At 36.1% G+C, this 17,117-nt stretch overlaps 1 protein-coding gene across 1 annotated transcript in view; it reads right to left on the bottom strand.

The window, feature by feature from the left end:
* The window catches only part of ANKRD31 (ankyrin repeat domain 31), a 142,562-nt gene that overhangs the window by 96,630 nt on the left and 28,815 nt on the right, over positions 1–17,117 (bottom strand). Inside the window, exons 7-9 of the mRNA XM_043592111.1 lie at positions 11,692–12,249; positions 8,810–9,087; positions 5,784–5,893 (exon numbers count right to left, since the gene is read on the bottom strand). Of these exons, the coding sequence (XP_043448046.1) occupies positions 5,784–5,893; positions 8,810–9,087; positions 11,692–12,249 (946 nt within the window). The remainder of the gene's footprint in view (positions 1–5,783; positions 5,894–8,809; positions 9,088–11,691; positions 12,250–17,117) is intronic.

The raw sequence follows: 17,117 nt of genomic DNA on the forward strand, positions 1-17,117 counted from the left end.
TAGGCCCCGCACGATCAGCACAGACAGGGCTCAAACCAACAAACTGTGAGATTATGACCTGAACCAAAATTGAGAGTCAGATGTTTAACTGACTGAGTCACCCAGACACCCCTACTTAGCTTATTATAATGACTTAACAACTGCTGAAAGAGTGGTACTGAAATCTCTAATTGCAGATTTGTCTACTTCTCTTAGCAATTTTATCAGTTTTTACTTTATATATTTTGGAACTCTATTAAAAGAGAAAACTTGCTTAGAATTATGTACTCTTCATGAAGTGGCCTCTGCATCATTATGAAATAACTTTCTTTATCCCTGCTAATATTCTTTGTTCTGAAATCTATTTTGTCTGATATTATTAACACACAATGACTCTAACTTTCTTTTAATTTGTATAGTAGGCTAAATACTGGTCCTCCAAAGGTGTTCACATCTTATCTCTAGAGTCTGAGAATGTTACCTTAATATCAAAAGTGACTTTGCAGGTGTGACTGAGGAGCTTGGGAAGGGAAGGGTACTTGAATTGCCTGGATGAGCCTTAAATGTAATCATGAGAATCCTCCTAAGAGGGTAACAAAATCAAAGAGGAGAAGCAGAGACTGGACTGACGCAGCCAGGAACAAAGGACTGCCACAGTCTCTAGAAGCTGGAAGAAGCAAGAAACAGATTTCCCCCCTGGAACCTTCAGAAGGAATCAGCCTTGCTGACACCTTGATTTTTAACTCCTTAATAATCATTTGGACTTCTGACCTCAGATCTATAAGGAAATAAATTTCTGTTGTTTTTAAGTTACTACATTTGTGGTAAATTGTTATAACAGGAAACTAATACAATTGAGTATTCCGTCCCCCTCCCCGCCCCCACCGCCCATTCTTTTAGTGTTAACCTATTTATGTCTTTATATTTCAAGTGTGTTTCTTAAAGTCAGCATGTAGTTGGCTACTGCTTTTTTATCCAATCTGACGATCTCTGCCTTTTAATTGGGAGTGTTTGACTATTTACATTTACTGTGATTGCTGATATGGTTCGGTATGAGTAATCATCTTGCTATTTGCTTTTAGTTTTTCCTATCCTTTTTTCCCTGTTCCCTCTTCTTCTACTCTTTTTGGATTAAAACTGAATTATTTTTTGTTACTCCATTTTATCTTCTTTGTTGGCTTATTAGCTCTAACTTGTTATAAGAGTTCCTTTAGGGTTTATAATATACATTATTTTTTTTTAATTTTATTTTTTTAGCCTCAACATTGGATTTTACTTTGGGCAGAGGTGTGGGGAGAAGAAGAAGGGAAAGGATGGATAAAAAGGTCTCACTAAATGCTCCAAAGTATATAAGACTGATAGTACAAGGATGGGGTAAGATGGCCAGGTAAATTAGACGGAGGGCCCCCAAGATTCTTTTTTGTACTGATTTCCATACTCCAATGAAAATGATATGACATATGTGTAATTGCCTCACACATGGTATTCAATAAATGCCAGTCACTTTTTCTAGCGCTATTCTCCACAGGCTATGCCATACCTACACATCATCATCCTTCTCCTTTAGGGAATGAAGCTCATCTAGAAAACTAGGGAACTAAAAGCACAGTACAGTTCATGTGATATAGTTGGCTAGCTGGCTCAGTGGAGGGTCTCACTGTTTTGCCATCTCACCAACTTCACCCTGCCAGGGTAGGGTTGAAAGTAGTTTCCCTAAGGCCTATCAGTTTATCCTAGAAGATTACATGGGGAGGGCTGTGGGCTGCAACTCTGTAGGGAATACTCCTCTTGATGATTTTGTGGGCTGTCTTCAGGATCCCAACAGCCTAGATGTACTCAGTATCTTGGAAATCCATATCATTCACAGGCAGGACTTGGTCCCTTCCCTGAAGTCCTACTCAATGTACGTCAAAGTTAGGACTCACCTTAGAGATGAAAATGCCTAGTTGGGAGATCTTTCCTCCTCAGATATTAAATCCCAACAAAGCTCCAGGAGGCTTCTTCATTATGACAATTCAGGGCAGAAACTGAGTCAACTCAATGTTGCAGTTAGGGGGTGTACCCTCTCATGAGGAGGAATACACACTGGGGGATTCTCACAGAAAGGCAGGAAAACCACTAGGTAGTTATTGTACAGAAACAAGCTGTCCATCTGTGGCAAGGTCCTCACCCACCACAGGCCTCAGCCACCCTAGGCTCTGCTCACCACCAATTCAGTCTCCATAGTATACACCTATAACCCAACAAAGTCTACCTTCAAATGTTATATCCTTAAATACATTTTACAACAGTACGTTTCCACTTCTCCCCTCATAGCCTTTGTTATTATTACCACACATCTTATTTTTATATCTGTTAAAAACCCTCATAATCCATTGTTTTTTTTGTTTAAACAGTCAACTATCCTTTAAAATTGGTTAAAAAAAAGATAAAAATCTTGTATTTTTATCCATACAGTTACCATTTCCAATGGTCCTCATTCCTTTGTGTAGATGCAGATTTCCATTTAGTATCACCCTTCTGCCTAGAGAATGTCCTTTAGCATTTCATACAGTATGAGTCTGTTGGTATTGAGTTCTCTCAGCTTCTATGTGTCTGAAACTTCATTTCACCTTAATTTTTGAAAGATATTTTGCTGGGTATAGAATTTTATGTTCTAGTTATAGAACTCTAGGTATAGAAATTATTTTAATGCTTTAAAACTGCTACTCCACTGTCTTCTTGCTTGCATTGTTTCCAACAAGAAATTGTGTTATCCTTATCTCTATTTTTCTGTACATAACACACATTTTTGTTTCTTAACAACATATATATATTCTTCTCATTTTTTTTAAAGTTTATTTATTTTGAGAGAGAGAGAGAGCGAGAGAGCAAGCGAGCATGCACAAGCAACTGGGCAAGCAGCAGAGAGGGAGTGAGAGAATCCCAAGCAGGCTCCACGCTCAGCACAAAGGCCGACACAGGGCTCCATCTCACGAACCTTGTGAGATCATGACCTGAGATGAAATCAAGAGTCGGATGCTTAACTGACTGAGCCACCAGGGTGCCCTATCTTCTGACTTCTTAAATGACTGAATATTACTTAAATGGTTATATTACAATTTTTTAACTATTCACCTAGTTTAGACTACTTCTAGTCATTATGATAAACAAAGCTGTAATGAACATCTTTAAAAAAACATCTTTACGTATGTAAGCAAGTATAGCTACAGAATAAATCCCCTTAAGTAGAATTGCTGATTCAAAACAATTGTGACTTAAAAGTCTAATGAATATAAATAAACTGCCCTGTGAAAAGACTGAACAACCTTACACTGAACAAACCAACAACATATGAGCATGCTTACTTTTTCCACATTCTTTCCACTGGGAATTTTCAAATGTTTAAACATTTGACATTCTGTTAAGTGAAAACTATACTTCTAATTTACATTTCTTTAATCATAAGGAAGATGCTAATCTTTTCAGTTATTTATCTACATCTATCTATCTATCTCACACTAAACTATGTTTTTTTTGAGCAAAATTGTAATGCAAAATCCAAGGTGCCGTGTTACTTACTTTATAGTTGAGTCCATCAAAGCCTCCTGTTTCCAGAGAGTGAATGGTATCAGGTTGACACTTGATATTGCATTATTTATGTGTTTACTACTATTTGCAATAACAAAAGCTATTAGAAGATGGGTGTCCTAGGATCAAATATCCCTGCATGAATTAGGTTTGCTGCTGATTAAAAATGCCTTTGCCCATATTTTGCATCTCCTCTGGATTATGATTTCTGAATATAGGATTTCTTTTGGGGGTAGAGGTACACTATTATGTTTCTCTTAGTGTCAGATACATACATAGTGTATATAGTTATACACACATATATGTATGTATATGTATGTGTGTGTGTATACATATACATGTATATATATATATACATGTATATATATACATGTATACATATATATATACACACACACACATATACATTTTTTTTTCTGTGAAGTGCTTGTTCGTGTTGCCTACCAACTTTTCTTTATCCTTACTGTTTTCTAACAGTTCTCTGCATGTTAATGCAATTAACTCCTTGTTATGTGTTACTAATATTTCTTTTGTGCTTGATGTTTGGTTTTCTTTAGGGTGTTTTTCATACAATTTTTTAAAATGTATGTAGTCAGTTTTATCATTCTTTTCCCTCCTGGATTCTGAGTTTGTCATTCTTTGAAAAGGTGCTTTTCCTTGAAGATTATAAAAAGATTCATTTATGTTTTCTTCTAGAGCTTTTTATTTTTAACTTAATCTTTGGTCAAACTGGAATTAAATTTAGCATAAGGAATGTTATAGGTATCCAATTTTATTAATGTTTTCATTATTTATTACTTAGTCCTTCTTTTTGCCACCAATTTGAGATGCCAGCTTTATCACATACCTTCCCCAATATTCACACTGTACCTGGCTTCTAACATCTAAATTCACCTGTTTCCTTGATTTATCTGTCTATTCCTGTGCCAAATTACTTCAATTTCTATGGCTTTCTAATTGCTTTCATATTAATTACAGCAGGTTCCAGTCTCTCCACTCTTCCTGTGCTTTTATTTTTCAGAATATTCTAGGCTAGTCTTTCATATTTAGTATGATTTTATAACATTCTTATAGCTAATCTCCAGCCTTATAAAAAATAATACAAAATAAAACAATTGACATATAAACAATGTTTTTGATTGAGCTCTCATGCATTTATAAAGAGACTTAGGGACAAATAAATTTCTTATGACACTGAATACTTACGGTCAAGAGTAAGGTTCTTCTTTCTATTTATTCAAGTTTTTTCTTATATTAGCAGAACTTTTAAAGTCTCTTCTTTATAGGTAAGGTACATTTCTTATTAGTTACATAAGCAGGTATTTTCTCTCCTGTGTAATTATTACAAATGGGACCTTCTCCTATATTTTCTGAGTAACTTATATATATGAAAGGCATTTATTTTTGTCTTATTTTAGTTAAATGAATTTTTTAAAAGTTTTATTTGGAAATAATTTCAGGCTTACAAAAAAGTTATAAAAACAAAACAAAAGATTCCCCCATTGTTAGCATTTTGCCACTACTTTATGTCATTCTAGCTCCTTTTTTATATAAACATATGCATGTACACAGACATTTACATAAATAATAACTTATATACACCATGACCCTTTTGTCACTAATACTTAAGTGTTTATTTCCTAAAAACAAAAATATTGTCTTAAGTAACCAAATTATTATTAAATTCAGGAAATTTAACAATGATATATTATTATTTAACCTGTAGTTCGTATTTTAATTTTTCAACTGTACCCCTATTATATTTTAAACAGTATTTCTAGATTCTTATTGTTTCTGATAGTTTGTTAGGATATTCTTTGGGTTTTTTTTAGGAACAAAAATAACATCTTAGAATAACAATAATTTTGCCTTCTCCTTTCCTCTATTCATTCCTCTTGGTATGATTTCTCAAAGTCTTATGCTACGTTGGTTACATCACAAATAGGTCACATATGTAAATTTGAAAAGAGTTCTGTACTATTCTCTCCAAAGGAGAAGTATAGAAAAAATGCCAGCCTATAAGCCAGAAGTTCATGATCAAGTCCTAGTTATGCTACTAATGAGCTGTGCACTACCAGCAAAAATACTTAACCTTTCTCAACTTCTTCATCAATAAAATGAGAAAGTTGAGACAGATAATCTAGATCATCTCTACATCCTTTTCAGTACCAAAATTCTATTTTTTTCTAAGTTACTTAGTTAAAAAAATTATAAAGAAATCAAATGTGCCTCACCATTTTTTCCAGCAAGTTTTCTGTTTTTCCTGATCTGTTTTCCACTCTTGAGTCTGGCTGAATGCATATTCTTCCTTTTACCTTTAATCATTAAAGCAGGATCCTGCATTCTTGAAAAATAAATATGTTTTTAAAATTACTATCATGTCCTCTACAACCATTCACAGAGAATCACATCAAATGTTGACTAAATTTTGAAAACTGAAAGGTATTTTACTGAACTACTGTCAAGCAGCATGGCAGTTTTAAATATGGAGATTGCAGGGCATCTAGGTAGCTCAGTTGGTTAAATGTCCGACTTTGGTTCAGGTCATGATCTCAAGGTTCATGGGTTTGAGCCATGCATTGGGCTCTGTGCTGACAACTCAGAACCTGGAGCCTGCTTCAGACTGTGTGTCTCCCCCTCTCTCTCCCCCTCCTCTGCTCACACTCTGTCTCTCTCTCTCTCTCTCTCTCTCAGAAATAAACATTAAAAAAAAAAGACTAAAATATGGAGCTGACTTCTGAATAAATTGCAGATAATTCTGTGACAGGCATGTCAGTCAGTGTGATTTCTAGCCTTTTCTTTGTACCTGAATTTCTTATGGGCTTCTCTCCTTTATGAGAAGTCATCTATAAGTATTCTGAGTCTCTTGCCCCTCACTCCCCAAATTGGCATGCTACTATCTATTCACCTTCTAGGGAAAAAGAGACAGGTTCTTTGCAAGAAAAAAGAACTTGCCATATGGGATTGCAGTGACCAAAAACTGCAAACTACTGGCATAAAAATAGACACACAGGTCAATGGGACAGAGTAGAGCCTGGAAATAAACCTACATATATATGGTCAATTAATTTACAACAAAGAAGCCACAAATAAACAATTGGTAAAGGATAATCTTTTTTTTTTTCAACGTTTTTTATTTATTTTTGGGACAGAGAGAGACAGAGCATGAACGGGGGAGGGGCAGAGAGAGAGGGAGACACAGAATCGGAAACAGGCTCCAGGCTCTGAGCCATCAGCCCAGAGCCCGACACGGGGCTCGAACTCACGGACCGCGAGATCGTGACCTGGCTGAAGTCGGACGCTTAACCGACTGCGCCACCCAGGCGCCCCGGATAATCTTTTTAATAAATGATGTTTTGAAACTGGATAGCCACATGCAAAACAGTGAGAACGGACCACAATCTTACACCATACAAAAAATCAACTCAAAATGGATAAAAAATCAACTCAAAATGGTCTTACTGGATTGTAAGACCTGAAATCATAAAACTCCTAGAAAAAAACACGTGGGTTAAGCACCATGACATTGGTTTGGGCAATGATTTTTCGCATTTGGCACCAAAAACCAAGGCAAAAAAAAAGGAAAATAAACGAGGGCTAATCAAACTAAAAGCTTCGGCACAGCATAGGAAACCATCAACAAAATAAAAAGGCAAGCTACTGAATGAGAGAAAATATTTGCAAATCATTTATCTCACAAGGGGTTAATATTCAAAATACATAAAGAACACATATAATGCAATAGCAAATAAACAATCCAGTTAAAAAATGGAAAAGGAACTAAAAAGACATTTTATTAAAGACAACATCCAGGGGTACCTGTGTGGCTCAGGCCTGTGTGACACTTGATTAAGTGTCTGACTTGATTTCTGCTCAGGTCATGATCTTGCAGTATGCAAGTTCGAGCCCCATGTTGGGCTCTGTGCTGACAGCTCAGAGCTTCTTGGGATTCTCTCTCTCTCCCTCTCTTTCTGCTCTTCCCATGCACTTGCTCTCTCTCTCTCTCTCAAAATAAATAAACTTTAAAAAAAGACATCCAAATGGCTAACCGGTACATAAAAAGGTAACCCACATCACTAATAGCATGAAAATGCAAATGAAAACCACAACGAGATATTACCTCACAACTGTTATTTACAATGGCTACCATCACCACTTCTGGATATTTATCCAAAGAAAATAAAATTACTATCCTGAAAAGATATCTGCACCTCCAAGGCCATGACAGCAATATTTACAAGAGCCAAGGCATGGAAACAACTTAAGTATCCACCGATAGATGAAAGGATAAAGAAATTTGGTATACAGTGGTGCCTGAGTGACTCAGTCAGTTGAGAGTTCAACTTTGGCTGAGGTCATGATCTCACAGTTCATGAATTTGAGCCCCACATCAGGCTCTGTGCTGACAGCTCAGAGCCTGGAGCCTGCTTCAGAGTCTTGTCTCCCTCTCTCTCTGTCTCTCTGCGATTTGCACTCTGTCTCGCTCTCCCTCAAAAATAAATGAACATTAATAAAAAATTTTAAAAAGAAAATTAGTGTGTGTGTATACATATATATACATACATACACATACATACACACATATACATACAAATACATACACACACAATGGAATATTATTCAGCCATAGAAAAGGAAATCCTGCCATTTGTGACAATGTGAAAGGACCTAAAGGGTATTATGCTAAGCTAAATAAGTCAGAGAAAGACAAACGCTGTATGATCTCACTTATATGTGGAATCTAAAAAAAAAAAACCAAACTCATAGATACAGAGAACAGACTGATGGTTGTCAGAGGCCAGGGGGCGGGGTAGTAGGTGAAATGGGTGAAGGTGATCAAAAACTACAAACTTCCATTTAAAGATAAATAAGTCCTGAGAATTAAATGTACAGCATGGTAAATGTAGTTAACAATCCTGTACTGTATAGTTGAAAGTTGTTGAAAGAGTAACTCTTAGAAGTTCTCGTGACAAGAAAATTTATAACTGTGTAGTGATGCATTTTAACTAAACTTATTTTAAAAAAGAATGAAAATTAGCATTAGGCTGAAATACACCAAATCTCCCATTACCTTTAAAAAAAAAAAAGTAGAAGAGTTTTCTGGGATAAAAAAATAACTGTATAGTAAATAAGGCAACAACAGTAAAAAATAAAGTTCTTCACTTAGGGATAACTGTACAGTAACGCTAATGTTCCAATCAGAGATTTATCTATAAAGTCTATAGCATATCTAGAGAGAAAGAATTATTTGCTAGCATACCTGAAATTCTTAGTTGAGGACTTCTTCTTATTTGTTTGATCCTCACAGACAAGTATCTTTTGTAAAATCTTTTCTGGCATCTTATACATCTCATCTGTGTGCTTTGCATCGCTTCCTGCTTTCAGTCTGGATGATCTCCTCAACACGCACAGAGTGTCCTGGTCAGACCTATTTTCCAATGATTGTGAATTTTCCTTATTATTTAATAGTGAATCACAAGTGGTGACATTGTGATGAACTGAAGTTTGCAATCCAAATGGATTTGGATCTTCTAGAGTCTGTAATAAGAGGTAAACACATAAAGAAATAATTCTAGCAATGCAAAAAATCTAGAATGAGAAGAGGGGCACCTGGGTGACTCAGCTGGTTAAACCTCTGATTCTTAATTTTAGCTCAGGTCATGATCTCACAGTTCGTAAGTTCAAGCCCTGTGTCAGGCTCTGCGCTGACAGCACGCAACCTGTTTGAGAGTCTCTCCTCTCAATCTCTCTGCCCCTTCCCTGTTCGTGTGCACTGTGTCTCTCTCTCTTCCTATCTCTCTCAAAATAAATAAACATGAAAAAAATTTTAAATGAGAAGAAATTATTATCTTGTCCTTTGATTACATAAAAATGCCTCTTATAAGATGAAAGTACAAAAATTCACATAGTGAAAAATTTAATATTACAATAATAAAGGATAATGCAGATTTAAAAACCTAAGAGAAGAAGAGGAAAAATAAAAACTATTTTTACCACTATTCATCCCTAAATTTCAAGGGCAAACCTAAGGTTACTCTAGGTGCTTTAATGTCACAGGAAATGGGTAGCAAAAAATGATGAGACATATAAAAACAATAGAAACGTCGCACTAGACCAGATCAATGTTCTATTCAGCCCAGTGTTTGTTGTTTGACAGTAGGAAGGATATTTTGAGGACAAGACAGTAGATAACTTCTGTTACATTAATTTTAAAAGATTACCAGTATATCCTGAATGACTCTAACTTACCCTTAATAATACATTATAGATTTAACCTTCATGAAGGTATAAGTATTTTTATAAATATCATGTAAACCTTTCTTCAGCTTATTTATATATCCAGCTTACAAAGTTTTTTGGGGTATAAGTTCCATATTTTTATTACAGCTGAGTAAAAAGGTATTTAATTTGTTCTAAATCAATCTCTTTTTTAAAGAATTTCTTTTTTTTTGAACACTTGCTAATTCGTGCTCACTCTATTAATACCGATCAACTGTAATTTCCTACATTTTACTCATATTACCTCTTTTCAGATTGGAATACCACAATATTTAATTTAACCTTCATGCCCTATCCCCATGATTGGTTTTTATTTTTCTAGATTTTTTTAGTTTTATTATGTCTGTATTAGAATGCTTTTTATGAGAATTTCATGCAGCATTATGCCAGGTATGTATTCTTCAACATGAGCCTAGTATCATGTTATATAAAGTGTCCCAGGTATATTCATTAGAGTATCCTGGCAGTAGCCAAAAGCAAAAGAAGAAAAAAAAGAAAACAATCCAAATGATCATTAGTGAATTAGTTAAATAAATTATATTTTATACAATATATGTATACACACACACAAAATATCCATATAGTGGAATAGTATTCAGCACGTAAAAAGATTTAAGTAGTATGCTACACTTGCCGACACAGATAAACAAGATGTATTATTATTAAATTTAAAAAACAAGTTCCAAAATGTCAACTATACTTCAATTAAAAATATTTTTAAAAGTCGCAAAGTATTATGTATAATAGAGTCTCATTTATATAAAGTAAACTTATATAAAATATGCACAGAAACAGGGGCACCTGGGTGGCTCAGTCAGTTGAGTGGCTGACTTCGACTCAGGTCATGATCTCACAGCTTGTGAGTTCAAGCCCCGCATCGGGCTCTGTGCTGACAGCTCAGAGCCTGGAGCCTGCTTTGGATTCTGGGTCTCCCTCTCTCTCTCTGCCCCTCCCCCACTCACACTCTGTCTCTGTCTCTGTCTCTCTCTCAAAAAATAAACATTAAAAAAAAAAAGAAAGAAAAAAAAATATGCACAGAAACAACTGGAGACAGATAAACCAAACTGTTAATAGTGATTATTTCTGAAATGTGGAATTGTGGAGGACTTTTTCTTATTATTATTCTTATTATTATGTATTGCTGTAATATTTGATTTTTCTTTATAATCAGGATGCATTACTAATGCAGTCAGGAAAAACATTTTCTTTAAAAAGTAAAAAACCTGTCAACATAAAAAAGAGACTTGGCAAGCGGTAGCCCACTGCAGGGCCTCCAGGCATAATACTGCAGGGATTCTAAACCCAAGGAATTGTACCACTTGACAGGATCCTCAGACACAGACTTCAAAGTTCTGCTGAAGCCACGCATAACTTTTCCCTCTCTTGGAAGCTCAACCACATATATTCTATCCTTAACCAGAAATTAATGTGCAATATCTCATCTCTACTCCACACCCAGGGAGACATAGTGATTTTCTGAGCTAATGGGAAAAATTCTGGTAAATAATTATTTCCTTCATAAATACAAGCAATATAATGATACGGCTTCTCAGGTCTTTTGGTGAGAAACTTATATATTTTGACATTTAGACGCCTTGAAAAGTCTATCCCAGGCATCTCTAGAAAGATCAGTTTATACTTTAAATTCAAAAGCATCTTCTGAGCATTGATATTTGGGTAGAAAATATGAATTTAAAATAAAGTATATGGGCAATGAACACTTGCCAAAGGTCATTATAAAAGGCAAAATGACAGACTCATACTTGCACTTACATGCTGCAGTGAAAGATGCTTGTCCTGCAGCTCAGCTAACTTAGAATCTTGGTCAAAAAGCCGAGGAGAACAAAGAGACTCCAAGTTCACCTCTGTTATTTGTATACAATCTTCACCAGTCTGAGACATCTTGGGCTCCACTCCTAAACATTCATTTCCAGCAGTGAGACTGCTGCCTCCCTCTGTTTTGTGACAGATGGGTCCCACAGTGGCTTCTGATAATGTGTTTAAGGCTGCTAACAATTCAGTTGGCAATGCATTATCCTTTGTGTTTTTTAGTAAATCTCTGTGACATGTCAAAGACACTGATATGGAACTTGGAGACTTGCTCAATGGGTTGGTCAACTCTTTAGGATCGAAATCACTCATTATTTCAAATAGTCTTTCCTCCTGAGTGATTTCTGGTGATGTGAGTAACCTTTCTAAGGTAGACACAAATGTTTTAAGAGAGCTTTCTTCATCCTTGGTTTCTTCAGAATTCATGGTCGACATGGCTTCATTTCTAGACTCAGAAAACATATTTGGTACTGCTAAGATCTTCTCTGGCTCTATTAACGATTTCTCCTTTACAACCACCACATTGGATACTCTAAGAGCAGTACGTGAGAGAAAGCTAATTTCAGGAGAGTCTCTGTCTGTGCTTAGTTCCTGTGTGTTCCAAATAGGAATTCCATCATTATAGCATATATAAAAAATTAAAATTAAAACTTTATAGTTTTCTAGTTTATCATCTTGAGAAATTACCACTAAAAAGTTTCAACAACTTCCTTCTGCTTCCATAAATAAAAACACTCTTTACTAATTTCCTATGCCAAATCACTAATGACTCTGAATACATCTACAGTGGACCAAGAGTAAAAATGGCTGGGTCATAATTACAGATGCCAATTATTTGTTTAGCTAAGTTTACATTATCTGTGCTAAGAGAAGAGGCAGAGATGGCAGGTATAGTTAAATTAGAAACTGATCTCAAAAATTCACTGGAGTTAATAACCATAAAATTCTCCTTTGTCTAAAATAACACTGAATTTTTATTTACTTATAATGTTTATTTATTTTTAAGAGAGAAAGAGCAGGGAAGGGGCAGAGAAAGATGGGAACAGAGGATCTGAAGCAATCTTTGTACTGATGGCAGAGAGCCCAACGTGGGGCCGAAACTCCAGATAATGACCTGAGCTGAAGTCAGATGCTTAACAGATCATGAGCCTCTTAATCACTACTAAATTTTTTAAAGATCAATAACCAGTAATAAATTTGGTGTAGTTTCACCTACTTTTTATTCCCCACCTCAGTATGAATATGTAAATGTGAAATAAAAAGGCCAAATGACAAAAGGTCAGAGGAAAACAGAGAAGAAATAAAGACATGGTTCTATGTAAATATTAAAAGCCCCAGGTATAAATCAACTGTGGTTGATTTAAACACATAAAACAAAGCTTGTATTTTTAAGTGACTATTATTTTTCAAAGACATCATCTTAATAGGTTATACCTATTCTTATAGTTTTTCCAATGTTCAAAATATCATTAGACTTCCTCTTTTGAAATTGGTTTCAAAAAATATTGATAAGCCACTCAAAAAAATGTCTCAATACTTTAAAGACACTGCACTTTTTTCTAACCATTAAAAACTGTTAATTTGCTTGACCCTAAATAACAGAATGAGTTTCAATGACTTTTGGCTATTTCTAAAAATCAAATCCACCTTCCAACGACACAGCACTCTAATAGAATGCATTGTGATTTGTAAGCCCTCCAATGTTCTGATTTGATTTGAATAAGAGAAGTGAAAACCATTTTATTCTTCCCATCCTTTCCAACTGCCACCATTTAACGTCTCTGTAAACAGCATACAGAGTTTAAGAAGACATTTATTTATTAGTAAACTATAATTTGCTCACAAAAGTAAAAGGAATTTAGAAAAAATTCAAGAACCCAGATCCTATCCATTCTTTAAGTCACAGTACAAGGTCTCATTCCTATTTGAAGGCCTTATATCTACTAAATTCAAGGTCATTGGGGCACCTGGGTGGCTCAGTCAGTTGCGCATCTGACTTTGACTCAGGTCATGATCTTGAGCTTCGTGAGTTCGAGCCCAGCATTGGGCTTGCTGCTGTCAGCCTGTAGGCGCAGAGGCCACTTCAGATCCTCTGTCCCCCTCTCACTGCCCCTTCCCTGCTTGCGCTCTCCCAAAATAAATAAATATTAAAAAAATAATAATAATAATTAAAAAATAAATTCAAAGTCATAGATACAATAAAGTACATATGTTGGACTCTGCCCTAAAGGAACTTAATTTCTAAATGAAGACTGAGGCATAAACACAAAGACATTAAATAAAGTATAAACAATGTCAAAACACTGTATGAGTTCAAATGAATGGCATAAACAAAAGAGCCTAGTGTTACAAGAAGTTTTCTGGGGGGAAAAAACCAGAAGGTAGAAGAGGGTTCTCATGACTGCTTGAAGAATGGTTGGTTAAACAAAGTTAAGCAGGTTTCTTTACCATAAGACTTTTCAGAGCATGTGCATTAAAATCTCTGAGGAGACTTTAGGATATAGGTTCTCCAAATTTTTTTGTTCACAAATATCCTTTTTCTCAAGATCTCATCTACTAATGTCATAGGATGCAAGCGACTGAAAAATGCTGACATAGTCAGTGAATAACGAATGCTTAAGAGGGAGCCATTACTTTGGTCAAGATTACCAGAGTCATCTGAGACAGATCCACACAGGAGAAAGGACTTGAACCAGAAATTAATTTGTGAAGGATTTAAAGAAGGGAAAAACACATATTAAGTACCACCTAGGTGCCAGACACCACGAACTTTCATTGCTCTCAGTCCTCACAGTAATCTTGTGAAACAGATATTGCTACTGGTATGTTACACACGTAAATGGACACACTTGTCCTTGAAACACACACTATCTGGTTCCAAATGTTATGTTCTTTCTCTTGCTTTCTGGCTCCTGACTTAAACAAAAGCATGGAGATGGTAATGTGTAACATATAGGTGAGATAAAATAAGGTACAAGTATGGCAGGGTGGACCTGGGGAGGTCCTTGACTACTTGAGTCTGTTGTGGGCAGAGTCAGTCTTACAGTTCTCTGATTCCCCACGGCACTCAGCAGAAAACAAAGCCAAAACAAGCACTCAACACATGGTTAGTGATTAGCAACTGGAAGATGGGAAAACAGTATCTAGCAGGAAATATTGAAGGAACTGGGGTAACACACAAACAGAAGGCATTTCTGCTACACCATCTCAGCAATTAGTTTGATAATAAGTTACATACTTCTCCTCTAGATAAACGGTAAGAGACTAATAATACTGGATAAGAAACACAGATCAATATACAGTATAAGGAAGATGGCAGAATAGAAAGACCCTAAGCTCACTTCATTCCACAGATACAGCTAGATAACACATCAGAGTAAATAATTCAGAAAACGACCCAAAGACTGGCAGGACAAACTCCATAGGTAAATATAGAGAAGAGGCCACACTGAAGAGTATAGGAAGGACAGAGATGCAGTGGGGAGCTAAACAGACCTGCGGAACCTTCCCTGAGGGAAGAACTCCAGGGGATGGAGGGAAGAACTCCAGGGGATGGAGAGAAGAGAGAAACATACCATCACACTGACGGGAAGGGACCCAGGTAAAATAAATCCCTGTAACATTTGGCTTTGAAAACCAGAGGGGCTGAATTTCATGGGTTTTCACAACCAGTGGGACTTAAAACCTAGAACTTTAAAAATCAATAGGCTCACCTCTTGGAGAGCCAGGAGGGTAAAAGGAAACTAAGTCCCCACACTTAAAGAGACAGCACAAAAAAATAGCCTACAGAGATATACCATAGAAGCAGCAGTTTGGAAAATAGTTGGGGAACAGGGGTGGGAAATTTGTTTACTCATCTCAGAATGTGTGCCAGAGGTGCAGGGATAGTTGGAAGACTTCTCCAGGAACAAAGTAGCTGGCAGGTGCCATTTCCTTCCCCATACTAAACACCTGGCCATATAGGAGGACCAGTGGGATACAGACAGTTGCTACCTAACTTCTAACAATACACCTGCTCCCATGGATTTTATGGATCCTCCCTTCCAACCCTACCAGGCTTGGTCCCCACCTGCACAGGACTGGGAGCAAATCTTGGTAACACTGTGGTCCCACCCCTAAGCACTTTTTGGATCGACCCCCTCCAAAAAGCTCTCAGTCACAGCCCATCCAAAGAGATGCAATTAAGACTCCCAAGTGTACAAGCTGCCCTGACAGGGGCCAGCACCACTTCAAAAGGGACTCCTGCCCCGGGGAGAAAGAAAAACCACAACATACACCAGTCTAAATGCAGCCCCACTAGTGGGTGAGGGGCAGACTACAGCTTGCAGCTTGGAGCCTACTTTAGATTCTGTGCCTCCCTCTTTCTGCCCCTCCCCCACTTATACTCTGTCACTCTCTTTCTCTCTCTCAAAAATAAATAAACATCAAAAAAAAATAGTTAATATCTATTGTTCTCAAATTATTCCAAAAAATGAAGAGGAAGGAAAGCTATCAAATTAATTCTAAGAGGCCAGTATTAACCTGATACCCAAACCAGATAAAGACATCACAAAAAAAAATGACAGGCCAGTATCTCTGATGAACACAAATGCAAAAATCCTCAATAAAATGTTAGCAAACTGAACCTAACAATACATTAAAAAATCATTCACCCCAGTCAAGTGGGATTTATTCCCAGGATGCAAGGGGTGGTTCAGTATTTACAAAACAATCAACATGATATATCACATTAACAAGAGAAAGGATAAAAACCATATGATCATTTCAATCAATGCAGAAAAAACATCTGACAGAGTACAACACCTATTCATGATAAAAATCCTCAACAAAGTCGGTTTAGAGGGAACATACCTCAACATAATAAAGTCCATATGGGAAAACCCATAGCTGAAGTCATACTCACCTAGGTTAGGAATGAGACAAGGATCCCCACTCTCACCACTTTTATTAGTGGAAGTCCTAGCCACAGCAATCAGATAACAAAAAAGAATAAGATATCCCAACTGTGAGGAAGAAGTAACACTTTGACTATTTGTAGATGACATGATACTATATTTAGAAAATCCTAAAGACTTCACCAAAAAACTACCAGACCTAATAATTCAGAAGGTTGCAGGATAAAACATTAATATACAGAAATCCATTGCATTTTCATTAACTAATAATAAAGAAGCAGAAAGAGAAATTAAGAAAACAATCCTATTTACAACTGCACCAAAAAGAGTAAAATACCTAGGAATAAACCTAGCCAAGGAGGTAAAAGACCTATACTCTGAAAACCATAAAGCACTGATAAAGTAAATTGAAAACAACACAAAAAAATGGAAAGACATTCCATGCTGATGGATAGGAAGAATAAATATTGTTAAAATGCCCTTATTACCCTAAGCAAAATACATATTTAATGCAATCCCTATCAAAATACCAACAGCATTTTCCACAGAACTACAACAAATAAA

Source organism: Prionailurus bengalensis, chromosome A1 (assembly GCF_016509475.1).
Source record: "Prionailurus bengalensis isolate Pbe53 chromosome A1, Fcat_Pben_1.1_paternal_pri, whole genome shotgun sequence".
NCBI lineage: Eukaryota > Metazoa > Chordata > Mammalia > Carnivora > Felidae > Prionailurus > Prionailurus bengalensis.